We start from the raw sequence: 16322 nt of genomic DNA, 5'->3' as shown, positions 1-16322 counted from the left end.
CTCAGTCCAGTTTATCAGTCCACAACCAAATTCCAGCTTTAAAGAAACTTAACATTCTCTTGAATAAAATAAAACGATGGTCCAGAATTGATGCCATTCATGTCAGATTTATTTGTTTTAGGAAAATCAAATGAAATATTATTGTGCGGAAGTAGAATCCCATCACCAATCCATTCGAAGACAAATAAATTGACCTTGGTACTAAATACAGACAGTTCTCAACAGTTTTCAGGATTTAATATCTCGGTATTATTTATTCCTCAAACAACAAAACTACCGTCAGATAATGAGCAAAGACAAACAACACCTATATCAGAACCAACTACCATAATATCTGATATTACAACACATCCCATAGTACGTCATGAAACTACAGCGACTATTGAAACATCATCGTCAAAATCAACGTCGACATCAACACTAACCATGTCTCCTAATACCAGCATCAGCGACAATGTTATAACCTCTTTATACGATACTGGTAGGATTAATCAGTTCATGTACTATGCTACTTCACTGTGGAGCCAACGTATCAATCAGAAAAGGGAAAACATGTGGTTCCTGTCATTTACTTCAACCAATTAAATTTGGAAAATAGCCAGGTTCACAATATTTCCATTATGAAATTGCATATTACAATCTATTGCAATGTCTTAAAGCACCAACATCTTCTGTTTTAAGACGATAAACTAGACTTGCAGATGATACCATTTCGTATATTAATTCATTTTCAGATTGTTCCTACATTGTTAGGAATGAAACTGGTGTAATAAGTAGCCCAGGTCATCCGGGATATTATGATCAAAATAAATATTGCTCCATACTACTACAGTCTAATGAAAATAGTTCTATTGTTGTCCAGTTTACAAATTTTGATGTAGAGGGTTCACACGAGTGTACGTATGATTATGTAGTGTTGATACCAGGTGAGGTATTCTTCTTTATTTATTAATCTCGTGAAAACCATTTTTATACGCCCACATAATGTCGTCGGCCTATCTGTCCGTCCGTAGGTCGGCTTGTGATCACAATAGAGGCTACAGTTTTTAATGAAATTTGGTGTGATCATTTATATTCGTCAGATCTTGGTCATGTTCGAATTTGGCGATTTATTGATGAACGGTTTTTGAGTTATTACCATTGATCTAGGAAAAACGAGTCAAAATTTGTTTGTGAACACAATAGAGATAACAGTTTTTATCTGATTTTAATGAAACTTGGTGTGAAAATGTATATTGATGAGAACTTTGACGATTTTAAAATGAACAGTTTTTGAGTTATTGACCTTGACTTTGGAAAAACGCGTCAAAATTTGTGAACACAATAGAGATTACAGTTTTCATCCGATATAAATGAAATTTGGTGGTTCTTGGTCAAGTTTGGATTTTACGATTTTAGATGAATGTTTTTTAGTTATTGCCCTTGACTTAGAAAAGATAGCTTGCCAGGCAAGGTAATATACGCCCAATGGCAGCTTTTATCTTAAATAAAAAATATTTGGCAGTACAGTAACAATTACCCGTTCTATCTAAACAAAGATTTTTGCCTTCTAGAGTGTTTTGGAGCTAAAAATTGAACGCGTTTTCAAGAACAAGGGCAATAACTCATACAAATTATTTTTTTTTATTTTTTTTATTCTAAATAGGGTTCATCCTTGGGTGATAACAAACACTCACACCAAGTTTCATCAAAATCCGCCACGAATAGCGTCTTCAAGAGTGTTTACGAGCGTTTAAAGAACAAGGGCAATAACTCATACTAAATATTTTTTTATCTGATTTTAATGAAATCTGGTGTTATCATCTATTACAATGAGATCTTGGTCAAGTTTAAATTTGATCATTTTTCAATTTGAGAATTTGAGTTTTTGCCCTTGACTTAATAAAAATGCATCAAAATTTGATGGCAGTTTCTGTTAAAATTTAACGACATTTTGTGTGTTTGATTAAATCAACAATATCTTTTACAAATTAGATTTTGGTATGATTTGACACCGCCTTTGATATACTGAAAATTTATCAGGGAAGTGGGCGTATCTTGCTAGGCAAGCACTTGTTTCTTTTAATGAGAACGCAACAAGATAAGGTGTTAACTCTTTTTTGGATTGTTCACTCTTTTTTGGGTCGATTTCTCGTTTTCTTTTGATAACGATTCTGTAACTTCAGCTTTACTGTTCAACTGAGTTTCATGATATACCATATTCGTTCTTGATATTTGTTTTTGGAAAATATTTTTTTTTTTTTAAATCTGAAAAAAAAAAATAGATAATGATGCAAGTAGAAGAGTCCTATTGTGTGGAAGGAGACTGGGAAAGAAAATCTACACATTTGCAGCTCAGACTTTACAGGTTTTATTTAGAAGTGATAAATCTGTCCACGGACTCGGCTATGCAGCTAATTATTTTATTACACCTTTGGACAATGGTAAGAGTAAGACAATTTGTACATTATCTAGGCCATTAAACAATTTATTCCATTAGTTCGAAGTTTTCTGAAGACGGGGGTCATTTGAGAGGAATTAAATCAATTAATGTGGAAATCCAGGTTTTTGGTTTTTACATTTGAAGTTTATTTATTGTCTTATTCTTATTTTAGATAAGTCTTGCGGCATGGTTTGTGAAAATGGGGCAGAATGCAACAAAAACTTTACAGCAGACAACATACCTATCTGGAGGTGAAACACAGTGATTTTCTTATATTTCTGGTAATGACCAACAACATCATCTATGAACACAAAAGCAAGAAAAGCAGACCCGAAACATACTTACGTTCTTTCTATGTTTAATTTTAGATGCATCTGTCCACCAAATTTCTATGGTGAGCTATGCGAAAAGAAACGTACAACATGTCTAGATTTACACTGTCAGAATAACGGTGAATGTATAGAAAGTGAAGATAATGAAGTTCATTGCCAATGTCACCATGGGTTTACTGGTCATTTCTGTGAAGTAGAGGTACTTTTGGTGAAATATTACTATATTTCACGTCTCAAATCATGTAATTAATGAATTTATAGACTGTGTCTTCGAACACTACATGTTTGTATCACTATTAACAGGGCGAATATCTACTTGCAAATTGTTATCGGGACAATGGACAACCCCCCCTTTCTCAACAGTGAAAGGTTTTATTTGAAAGTACATGTAAACATTAATTCCTTTAAATGCTCAAAATGAATCTCAGGCCATCTGAAACCCGTGTGGAGCTCTGGATAGATTCACGGCCTCAAGGCGGATCGGCTCTTCCGGCCTCTCCTCGCCTTTCATTTTCTCCGACCAATCATCGGGTATTTTCTAGATACACTTGTAGATGGCACAAATTAAAAGACTTACATTGTAGTAAGTGCTCGTTTTATAATTCAATGTTCTATAAAGAAATGTCTCCGATCATCACAATCTTACATAAACCACTACTAAATATTTCAGAGAGTTGACTTATTTAGATTTATCAAGAAACCAGTAAATACGAGTGTTGCTAGAGGTAGTAGTGTTTTATTAGAATGTGGTGTGAATGAACCCAATGTTGATATCATGTGGTAAATATTATTTTAATTCATTTGTTTATTCATTAATTTAGAGTTAGGTAAATAAGATAAGATGTTATCAATTGTACCAACAATCTACTGTTTCTGTTGAAAAAATAGTAAATTTTGTAACACCGATCACGATTTTGAACAGTGTGGTTCGTTGTGTGCTTTGTTCATGATATTGTACGCGTTTCTGATTATATTGACAACCATAATCCTTTAATTAAAAAAATTATTATGATCTCCACGCAGGTTACAGAGAGATCGAATATTGAGCATTGATGACCATACTCATGGAATTAATATTTATCCTGGTGGTGTGCTAGTGATACCAGATATTAAAGAGGAACATGAAGGAGAATATACCTGTGCTGCAAGATCCGGTGATAATTGGATAGAAATTTCGGCTTGGTTATCCTTAGTGGGTCCTTGCCACCTTAGTGAGTAAAACTATCATGAGTATAGGATAAATTAAGTAAGTAATCAAGAACAGAACTGTGCTGTATGGCTATTTATAGGCTAGGAAGTCCACTGAATTTATTACTAATTAAAATACGGGGATTCAACAAAATGAAACAGGAATGTACGCAAAACATAGAGATACCCATTGAATTCATTTCCTTCAATTTCAGGAGTAACAAAGGCACCTAAGAATGTAACAAGAGATGATGGCGATACGGCACTATTTGAATGTCTAGTTCCTGGTGCTGATTCTATAGTGTGGCATAAAGATGGTGACATTGTTTTTCCTGATAACAGAAAAACGGTATTTATACCAGTAGTCATGTAACATGATCGATCTACTTAAAAATCTTTCAGTCAGGCTAATCGCTGGACTATAGCCTTTATAAAGAGAGGCTGGTCTTTTCAGGGTCAACTTTCCGTGAACTTTTCCTCTTGAAGCGCTTTCGGTTTTACGAACTTTGAATCTCAACTTTATAAACAGATAAATATTTCAGACATCGATCTTGTGGCAAAAAACAAATTGCCTGACCAAAGGTTTTCATATCAAATGTCAACAAATACCTTACATTCTATGTTTATGGTTATGGCGTGAGCTTATGACTTGTTATCTTCGTCATCGGAATCTACTAAATCTTTTCTTCCATTCAATGAATGTATTGCAGATTTTGGTCAATAATTATCTGATGATTGAAAATTTGATGGAAACCGATGCTGGAGTTTATACATGTGTTGCTGTTGGACAAAATGGATGTTTTGCTAAACCTTCAGCTCAGCTTATTATTCAAACAACGGGACATAACGAATGTAAGTATGTCTCGGTCAGGAACTCTTGCTACTTTCGGTTAGTTTGGTACAATACTCAGATTTCCTTTGGATTCAAATCATTCATTCGATCCGAGAGATCCAATTTGATACATTGAATACAAGCGACTGTGATCATTTAGATCGACCCAAATCTCGTAGAAATAAAACCATGAGCAATTGATCGCGACTGGTGGCAACTGCAAATTTTCAAACTTAAAATATTTGAGTTATATTAGTTATTACCCTTGTTCTTGAACACCGTTCAATTTTTAGCTCTTAAAGTCTAGAAAGCACAATTCATGCCGGATTTTGGCGAAACTTGGTGTGAGTGTTAGTAATCACCCAATGTTGAACCCAATTGAAAATTAGAAGAATCGAAAAATATTTAGTATGAGTTATTGCCCTTGTTCTTGAAAAAGCTTTCAATCTCTTAAACACTCGAGATGGCACAATTCTTGCGGGAAATTGACAAAACTTGGTAATATTGTTCAAAATTACCCCAAAAAGTTCAAAAGAAGTGTATGATTGAAGGTTGAATATTTCATACTGGTGATTGTTACTGTACTGCTAAAAATCTTTGTTCAAAATCAAAGCTCATGAATATTGCTGATCAAAATTTGATATTGCTGTGAATTTCCAGAAAGTGTTTTTACTTCATTATTTGCGTCTGGGTCTAACTTGGTTTCACGATATTGCTGCTGTACGGACATTTCTTTTGTCAGCCTTATTGGAAGAATTGTACCGCCGAAAATTCAACATTATACTATTAGTATACTAATTTTACTATTATTTCAGTTTGTGGTCGACCAATAGTTAGTGCATCGACTGATAAAAAATTTAGAATTGCCAGTGGTCGTGAAGCTGTAGATGGTTCAGCACCTTGGCATGTCATAATATGGGAATCAGTTCATGTGAGTAATGTTTGCACGTTCGGATAACGTCTTATTTCAGTGCTTAGTGCTTGGGTACTTAGTTGTTAAGCAATATGCGCATTTGTCCATTCAACATTATACATGGGGAAGAAACAAAGTTACCTGGTTCAGTAGTAAGTAATCTTCCATAGAGCACGTACTTGTCATGTAAAGATGTAAAAAAATCTTGTCTATTTAACACATTTTAAACTTATATTACAATTCACATGGTATTGTCAGGATATTTGTTTAATTTTATAAAGTTTTATTTACAGGGACTGGCTTATTGTGGTGGATCTATAGTCAATGAAAGATGGGTTTTAACAGCCGCTCATTGTGTTACACAATTTGAAAAATATTTTGAATATAAATTCAATAAATCATTAATTGAGATGTTTATAGGAACCCGACATTGTAAAGGACGAGGGGGAATTTCTAGAAAAATTAAGGATTACATCATCTACCCAACCTTTAATGGTACAGACTTTAATAACGATCTGGCATTGTTTGAACTTGATGAACCTGTCACATTTGGAGATTTGGTAATGCCTATATGTTTAGAACGGGAAGCTTTTACCAGTGAACTACTGAAAAGTGGTAAAGCCGGGATAGTAACTGGATGTGGAAATAGATATGAAAGAGGTCGACCACCAACTTACCTTCATGAAGTAAGCATTCCCTATGTACCAAGAGAACTATGTACCGAATCTGCTAAGGCTGTCAATGCTTCCTTCTCTGATTATATGATTTGTGCAGGTTATGCTAGAAGTATGCAAGGTGATGCTTGTACCGGTGATAGTGGAGGGCCATATTCTATGAAGTTTAATGGACGTTGGATTCTGGTTGGTATCGTATCTTGGGGTGTAGGATGTGACCGAGAAAATCAGTATGGCTATTACACTCACATCTCTAAATATTATGATTGGATCATGTCCATTACAACAAATCATCAAAGGGTATAGTTGGTATTATTTACCTGCATTTTAAATTCTCTTTAACAATTATTTGTTCATAAGATCATATTTTGATGATTCAATGACATGGTTTTGAATCAGATTTGATTCCAAATATTAAGAAATTATAATTACCTGGCTCTGGAGGTTAGATGGCTTTGTATGATTTCGTAGACGATAACAAGTTTCATTTTGAAATGATTGATTTCAGAGTTAAAGAGTTATAATGAAAGATAATTATTTTTATTTAATATATTGATTATTTCTAATGTACATTATCTTGTTCTGATTTTAATAAAGTACTTTATATTTAGTTTATCTTAATAAGGAAGCAGCATAATATATACATACATCGACTCCAAAATTCTTTTCAGATTATTTTCATTGCGTAGTACGAAACATAGTTGGGATGATTTTAGAATTTACCTTAAAAATACACCAAAGGAGCACTGTATTTTAAAATTCGCTGTCTAATGTCATGTAGATAATATATGTCATTGTTTTAATCCAAAACTAATTTCGGATTTATTTAAGTCTAGCATTGGCTTTATCTGTGTCTAGGGAGCTTTTTTAGTCTGATTTATCCCAGTCTAACGTTTGATTTATCTCAGTCTAACATTGATTTTTTCTTGTCTAACGTTTGATTTATTCCAGTCTAACATTGATTTATCCCAGTATAGCATTGATTTTTTCTTGTCTAACGTTGATTTATCCCAGTCTAACATTGATTTATCCCAGTCTAACGTTGATTTATCCCAGAGTAAGGTTTGATATATCAGTTTAACGTTTCTGTCTAGCATTGGATATATACATATATACCCGCCTAGATTTTGATTATACCAACAGAGCAGTCTGGCTATGTAGCCTTATATTACCACGATATTTCGATTTTCCTATTGTTCCATGTATGTTTTCAGTCAAAAATCGTTATTGACTTCTTTACGAATGGGGATATCATAAGTAAGACAGACCAGAAGTAAAACATCCGTTTCATTTATTCAATAGCAGCCTTTACGGCAGCTTCCGTAACGCTGAATGGAGCGAATCAGCGTGTCTTGTGGAGAGAGGCTTATAACTTTGACAACGTTACCACTGGTTTGCAAAGTGTTGGTATGGCGATAGCTCTACAGGCCTTGGGGTATCATATACTTATTTGTTGCCATTAAATACCCTGATAAGTTGCAAAAGTTTAATTTCATTGTAATTCATGATGCCCTGTGCGACTGGGTCTTCAATTCGACATTTATTCCGGAGAGCCCACATAGCCAATATTGTATTATGCGGTATACAGAGATTTATCGCCATGGATCGAACTTATCGATTTGAAGTTAATAGGCTTTATTCAACTACAGCAATTCATTTACTTGAAGAATGCAGACGCAGCGTGGATAACTTGCAAAGCAACTTTTTACCATTTCATTAAATAAAAGACTAGTAAGATATGTTGACTGCACTTTTCGTATTTATGATTTTCGTAAAATCGCAAGCAATACAATTTGCAAACTTCACGTTAACGAAAGTTTATCCAACAGATAGTGAAGAATCAAGGTTTTTGAAAGAAAAAGTTGCTGTTAATAAGATGATTTGTGCCAGTCAGTGTTCAGATGAAGTGGAATGTCAGAAACTGTTATTCTGTGCATCTGATAATTTGTGCAGGATGTATAAAGATGGTACAAACTGTATTTTACCCAAATCTTCGCTGTCAAATTGTGTTTGTTTTAAAAAGGTAAGACAATCAATTTTCAGTGCGTGTTTGCTTTGACTAAAGTATTATTGCCGCAGCTCTTGTCTATCTCACACAAGAGTGTGAGGGCCAGTATACCATTAGAGATTAGGGTGATAGAAAGTAACAAGTTACTATTCATTAAAAGGCACTGGCACAAGGTTAAATGTAGACCTAGTAAAATAAAAGTTAATGATTCCGGTATATATTCTTCTTATATCTATCCAAACAATTCAGTGTAAAGTATAAAGGTAGCAGATACAAATATTTTATCAAATACATAGAAATTTTTTTATATCTTGATTGAAATGACCAGGAAAAATTGTGAATAATGGCATTTTCTAGATAAAATAAAACAAAAGACAGACAATTAGTCAAAACAATTTCGAATTATCAGTGGGTATCCGTTGGTTTAAAAAATACATTAATATCAGGCTTCCCAGTTTCTGTGAAATCCGATCCTTTAAATATTGTAGATCACTTTTATTGACTGTTAATTTGATTGAGGGGTTGGTGTATTACCAAATCAAAAAAAAGTGTCATCTAGAAATCGTACTTAGAAAAAGGGTTTAAAGGGAGATATCAAATAAGTTTCGCAGAGACAAAACGTTAAACATCTATACATCAAAGTGTTATAATTAACTTATGATTGGATGTCCCCAAAAGCAAAGGCAAACGTTATCCTTAATAAAGGCGAATTATTGTCTCAATTGTCTCAATAATTGCTACAGTCTATGAATAACAGCCAAATCTTTCTAATCCCCCAATTAGCTATTTGAAAAGATAATCCACATATATTTATAAGCTGCCTATGTAGATAAATTGCTAGTTCTTCTTTGTTTAAATTTATACTTTTAATATCTAATGACAATAATTTTTATCTTCTTCAATTTTAAGCGCCTGTCACAGGAAACTTTATATTAGTATCCTCTAAAATTTATTGTTAACATTTATTATAAATACCAGAAATTGTACTTCTCATGTTGTCTTCATTTGGTTAGCTACTGAGCAGTATCTGGTACATCCGATACTGTAGAGACGTTATAACTATTACTTACTGTAATGGTTAAAGAACCACTCGAACTGTTTTCAAGGTGGCGTCTTCATGGAAGGAATATTACCCTGAACCCTTGTAACTTCACGACATATTTTTACTATCGTCGGTTACTATTAGCCTGTTTTTAATAATTATTAGAATGAAGATGAATACATTTTTATAAATCTCTTTTGATGGCATCCTTTTCATACGAGATTAGAGAAGGAATTAAAAAAACAATGATCAGAAAGCAGTATTTACATTAAAGCTTATATGCTATGACGATGGGACTTTAGGGCTTCAAAGGATTACGTCATGAGAGGTTGATAATATTTTGTATTATAGGAGATCAGGTGCAATGGTGCTGGTAATTGTATTTGTCCCTGGGGACAATACGGATTGAATTGTAAAGAATATATTAAAGGTAAATGTTGCTCTTTTAAACCCTAGAGTAAAAGAGAGGCCCCTTGAAACCATTGGATTTCATTTTAGTACAACAAAAAACTGTAGGCGATGGGCGTCGCTTTATTGTAATATACATAATTTGTTATTTAATAAATCCAGACCACGAAAAGACATACCAAACTAAAAGCCTGATTTTGTGACTAGATCACGAACTTAGTTGACGCCAATGTAAAATTTGTTTTAAGCTGCGATGACATGTGTAGGCCTACGCAAACGCAATCTCAAACGCAAACACAATAAAGAACGGACAAGAGCAAATCCTATCCAAATCCTTATATAGCAAATCCAATTTTCTGCTTACATGTGTCCTCAATCTCAAACACAACAAATCCGTAATCGCAACGGATGGCTCAGTGAACGATTTTTTGCTTGGCGGACAGCTAGCAGACTTCCAGAATGCACAAAACTATTTCTTTTTTACTGTTGATTGATAGAACTGACTTCTTTTTGACAGATTGCAAGGATGGTATAGATAGAGGAATTTCATCTTCAAGTACCATTCTTGTCGCCATCAAACCTTCGCCAACATTGGAACCGTTCGATACAGTCTGTGTTATGAATAATCAAGGATGGACTACAATATTAGACAGACTGTCATCCAGTAACAGAATAAACTTTAACAGAACGCTGGCAGACTATAAAGAAGGTTTCGGAGATAATCAAGTCATGCGATGGTTAGGTTTTATAAGGATACATCAATTACTGTCTGTTACTGCCAATTATTTTAGATTAATGGTATTGATAGTGTCAAGTAATGGGTCTGCTTGTTATTCTTACTATAACAACTTCGATATTGGACCAGCACCAAACTATATATTATCTGGAAATTACCTACATGGTTATTCCAAATGTGGTGACTCGCTCGTAGGTCTGATTGGGAAGTCGTTCTCTACAGCAGATAGAGATGTAACAGGAAAAGGCTGTAGTACACTATTTGGAGGTGGGTGGTGGTATGATGCGGCAAATGGATGCTCCGATACTAAAGGTGTACTAACTGCGATGCCTGAACCATTTTGGAAGAACGACTTAAATGCAGATATTCCCAAAAGAATAAGTATGAAGATACTTCGATTATAAAAGAAATTATATTTAAATCACAAAACCCTGAAACTCTTTTGGGGTTAAAGTTCACATTATACTTTTTAATATAGTGATTGCTAGTTTATGTTTTACATGCTGCACTGTTTATTATGTGTTAAAACAATTTTCATTATAGTTAGGCCGGCTTGTTTTCATCACTCAAATATGATATGATAATCTTATTTTAACTATGTGAGTGCATCAACTCTTTGTCCATCAGTTTCGCTTCGATCTGCTTAAGATTAAACGAGACAAGCACCATTGAACATTAGTCAGTAAAGGTATCCTAGATGTCAAGCACGGTATACGCACATGAGTTTTTTTTTATAAATGTCAAGAAAATAGGCCTTTGAAAAGATCTCTTACCTCCATTATTGTAAATGACTTTCAATGAAACTGCAACCTTTCACAATCGTTTGAAAACGCATGTCGTTCTTCTCAGAAGATGCAATTGGAAATCGGCCAGTACCAGCAAATCGAGATGAGATGGTAACTAATACCAGGTAATGCCAAGGAATACCAGGAGATTCAGGACGCAAAGAGAATACCAGGAGTTACCACGGGATATAAGTGGAGAGTACAGTATGGCCTTCACGCAGATAAAAAATAGCTTGCGAGGCAAGGTAACAAACGCCCACTGGCAGCTGGCAGAAATGATAAAACAGACTTTAGTGACTAAAGAACGAATTTTCTCACATAGAAGAAATTTTATTAGTTTGAATTCAATTACATATATATATGCCAGCTATTTATGCTGAGTAATTCTACAATTTTTTTTTTAAATCATTACAATAACCCAAATACAACAACTAATTCAATCACACATCTCTAATCAAGGCCAAAAAAATATTGACACGTGTTTCCTAAGTCAACTATAAAACCGTTCATTGAAAAATCACCAAGTTCAAACTTGTCCATGATCTCATCAATATAAATAATCACACGAAATTTCATTAAAATCAGTTGAAAACTGTAGTCCCTATTGTGTTCACAATAAATTTTGACGCCTTTTTTACCTAAGCCAAGGGCACTTACTCTAGCTCAAGTTAGAACTTGTCCGAGATCTTATCAATTCCAATGATCACACCAAATTTCAACAGAATCGGTTGAAAACTGTAGCTTCAATCCTGCTCACAAACTATTTTTAACAAATTCCGACGCGTTAATCTTAAGCATCACACCAAGTTTTATCAAAATCAGATGATAGTCTCTATAGTGCTCACAAGAAATGTTGACGGACGGACCGACGGACAGGGGCGACGAAATCATAATAATCCCAAACCTACCAATATCCAGCAAGTCAATTTCTTGGCCTGTGAACGATCATTCAGCAAAACTTCAGTTCTCTTGGTTGCTTAGCATAAAAGCAAAGTGGCCTTTGTGGCGATGAAGGCGCACATTTTACAATTACTTTTTTTGATATGATTGCTGATTTCAGTTCATTGGTTAAACTAACAAAATTCAGGGAATTCACCAAAATGGAACCCGATCTGGAACTTTAAGCTATTTGCTGTACATGTGTAGGTTTGAATAAAATTTTCATTTTGGTTACTCCGTAGATAATATATTATTAGGGAAATTATTTAATAGTAGATGATGCCACGGGACATTAATGGAACCAGGGAATCAATATAGAACGATACTAGCCTAAAGAATATAATTTTTAATAAAATGATCAAATAAAACACCATTTCTAATATCTTCTTATTTTGATTGATGTAAAATTGCAAAATCCAAAGAAATTTGCACATAACAACGATTATTTGTTTGATTAGACAGTTATAAGTTATAAAAGATAGCTATAAACATTATTAGTTGACTTGAAATATCAGTAATGTAATGTTCGATGATATTTAAAGGTATAAAGTTGATAAGTTGATCGTAATAATGCAGGGTAAAAAACACATAGCTAAAATATGATGATACATCCTATACAGCAATCTGTCAAGAAAATTACTTATAGGAATAAAAACTACAGTCGAAGTTCTGCCTAACATTCATCAGAGTACAATCTTCAAATACAGATTTAACTATTCCATATGAAACTCTTTGTTCATCTTACACTGTAAGGAAAGCAGCCCTCAGATAAATGTTTGATGACGTGTCGTTTTTCATACGTAATTTCGTTCATTTCCTTTCTGGCTGAATATATAGCTTCATGTACATTATTTCTTTGTGCTTTTAGTTCTAAAACAAAATAGGTCATCTGAGCAAAAACACATTGGAATGTAAGAGTGATTATTAATGCAATTGATGCAAGTGATTAAAAATGTCAATTGTTATTTTTTAAATACATTATGTAATTCATTTTACTGAGTCATAATCCTGAGCCTTAAATTCGTCGGAAAATTGTGTTTCCAGGCGTCCAATGGGCGTCCTCGGCAGCAATAAAGATAGCAATAACTTTATGGGGATCACCAATGTAATACGTAACAATTCACAAAGTTTTCCAGACTACAAAACTGCCCCCCTTGATTGGACGTTTGCAACCCCAGAAGTACTTGGCTGGCTACGGACCTGAACATATCACAACATACCTGCTTGATTCACACAGTAATAAAACAAAATCCACGCACTACCAGAAAATAGTTCTTTAGGTAACGGGAATTCATGTTGAATAAACAACAGATGAGATAAAAATAAATACATGACTCTATATACACACTGAAAATAAGAGTAAAAAAAACATGAGATAAAATGAGTACATGAATATTTGATCTTTCTATTATACCTATCTATATTTTTACAAAGCTAAACTTGTGTTGATTCTCTTGTATTACCTTCTCCTCCAGAATAGTTAGAGGAGGCAAAATGAGAAAATACACGAACATTCCTACCTGAAACCAGTTACCGATGGTAACACAACGAGGTGATGGACATAACTGGATACTTTGATATTGTTCTTCATTTTCAAAACCACCATAAACAACAGTACAAATAGCTAGAAACTCATTTTCTGTGATATTTAGATTTCTTCCCCAATTTAACAATAAAAAATATCGCAACAATTGAAATTTAAAACCACCTTTTCTACCATATTTATCTGTCCATATTGTTTCAATATTTCCTGTAATACAATATATAAATGCTGTCTATAGGACATAATATTGGAAATTACAATATCGTTATCAAGATCAAGATCAAGATCTAAAACAAGGATGTTTGTCAAAATCAAATCATAGCTTAATGAAAGCATTTGCAGTGAGAGATATCAGCTTTGATCAAATGAATAATGATTTTAAATACAGGTCAATCTGAAAACTTCAAGTACCCCAGCCATATCGTGTAGGTTTTGATTTGAATGAATTATGTGCGATTTTAGGAGAATAATCATCAATCAAGAACAAATAGGTCGTAAGGTAATAATTTGTACCTTGAATGTAAAATGTCTCACAATTGAAGAAATCTCCTACAGACACAATAAACATAGTTTGTCAGGCAATGTAATATACGCCCACTGGCAGCTTTGATTTTGAATGGAAATATATGGCAGTACAGTAACAATCACCTCTTTTAAATATTCAAAGTTCAGTCACACACTTTTGAATTTTGAGGTGATACTGAATAATATTACCGAGTTTTGAGATATTTTTTCTGATTTTCAATAGTGTTCATCTTCAGGTGATAACAAACACCCACACCGTCAAAATCCGTCAAACATTGTGCCTTCTGGGATGTTTACGAGAAATTATGGACGGACGCGACATGGGTGACGCCCCAATTTCATGTGGGCGTATAAAACATTGTCGTTTTATTAACCTAGTAAAAATCTTACCCATTTCTTGGTGGGTTACAATGTAATGAAAATGTCGTAAATTATCAAAGTGTTTATTTGGTATAATTTGATTTATTCTGGGTAGGTTTGGATCCTGTATAGCATGCACCTACAAAATCAGGTGAAAAAATTTTAATAGTGGGAACTACAATATTTTAAAAAAAAATAAACTATACCACTGTTTTACATAACACATATTCCAATTTCTCAGCCAGATGTCTGTTGGTTTCGCAATTCCACTATAAATATAAGATGAAGCAAATGCAATGGCCCTTAGATACGCTTCTATCTATCTATCTATCTATCTATCTATTCCTATAACATAAGATTTTTTACCCTTCAAGGTGGAAAATAAAGCTATCAATAAATTACCTGATATGATTTAAGTTTTTCATAAGGTGTACGGCCAAACTCTGTTACAGTCTGTATATGTTTTGGCAGAATCATGTAATAAACACAGGCACGTAGTTGTTGAAGAGCTATCTCTGCACATGGATGACCGTGTTGTGTGTCTTCTAGAATCAAACGGCGCCAATACATATCACAATGCATTGACATTAGCTGAGTAGGGTAAACACCATCTTGAATACCTTTCTCAAGTAACTGTGTAAAATAGCCTTTATGAGCTGTACCATGATGTACAGATCTCAGATTATAGAAGTTTCTACTGTGTTCCACGGCTGATATGAAAGCATGGTTACATACCTACAAAAAATCACCATTGAAATAATTGAGATTTTTGAAAAGTTTCTAGTGCTAGTCTGTTAAATATATGATTGTTAACTGTTGTCTATAGTGATTTACTGTGTAGTCAATGGGAGGTAATAACACGCTATAACAACTCATAATGTATAGTACAATTAGTTCTGTAATATATGAATGTGTTTCATCCACACTGCATATTATAAATGTGATATTATAAATGTGATATTATAATTATAAATGTGATATTATAAATGTGATATTATAATGTGGTGATATTATGATGTGGTAACAATGTTCATTAAGCTAGTGAATAAATAGGCTGAACTGATAAAAGCTTTATTCAATAACTACAATGACTTTAACAGGATCTCAAGAGACTTAAAGAAAAGCTATGTATGCATACAATACAAATGTCACCATAATTTCAATTTCAAAATACGGCACATGAGAAGATGACTTGTGTAAACTATCTACAAATATTACCATTTCATGTGCAAGTTGTGGAATGTTTTCTACTCTTTTGTATCTTCTTATAACACCAGCATAATCCTCAATACAATGACAATTCAATTTTCTAAATAAACCTTTTTCTAAACATGGTCCTGTATAATCATTGCCAGCTATAATTCCCATTTCTACTAAATCTTCAGATGTAGCAAACTGGAATGGAAAGTTAGTAGCAAAAGAGTTATCTCCCAGCCATGATTTAATATCAGTCATCATTCCGAATCCTGTGTCCAGCATTCCAAAAGCATTATTACTATTATCATTTATATAAGGTTATCTCAAGAAATGCCAAGATAATCTCTATACTTTAAAATACTGGTAGATTAATATCATATTCATCAATCAAATTCTCAATAAATAGTAGCATACTTAC

At 33.6% G+C, this 16322-nt stretch overlaps 2 protein-coding genes across 2 annotated transcripts; both read left to right on the top strand.

The window, feature by feature from the left end:
• Positions 1 to 5932: 5932 nt before the first annotated feature.
• On the top strand, positions 5933 to 6980 carry LOTGIDRAFT_218353 (hypothetical protein; the record flags this gene model as incomplete). The annotated part of the gene is made up of 1 exon (XM_009061131.1): positions 5933 to 6980. One exon carries the CDS (start codon positions 5933 to 5935, stop codon positions 6665 to 6667), a length of 735 nt encoding a protein of 244 aa, XP_009059379.1. The 3' UTR covers positions 6668 to 6980.
• A 1335-nt stretch (positions 6981 to 8315) lies between these two features.
• LOTGIDRAFT_164598 (hypothetical protein) lies at positions 8316 to 10959 on the top strand (the record flags this gene model as incomplete). Its single annotated transcript, XM_009061130.1, has 3 exons — positions 8316 to 8384; positions 9763 to 9841; positions 10337 to 10959. The coding sequence occupies 3 exons, from the start codon at positions 8316 to 8318 to the stop codon at positions 10957 to 10959; spliced, it is 771 nt and encodes a 256-aa protein (XP_009059378.1).
• Between the last annotated feature and the right edge of the window lie 5363 nt (positions 10960 to 16322).

Source organism: Lottia gigantea (genome assembly GCF_000327385.1).
Source record: "Lottia gigantea unplaced genomic scaffold LOTGIsca_46, whole genome shotgun sequence".
Classification (NCBI taxonomy): domain Eukaryota; kingdom Metazoa; phylum Mollusca; class Gastropoda; family Lottiidae; genus Lottia; species Lottia gigantea.
This window is presented reverse-complemented; position numbering and strand designations above follow the sequence as displayed.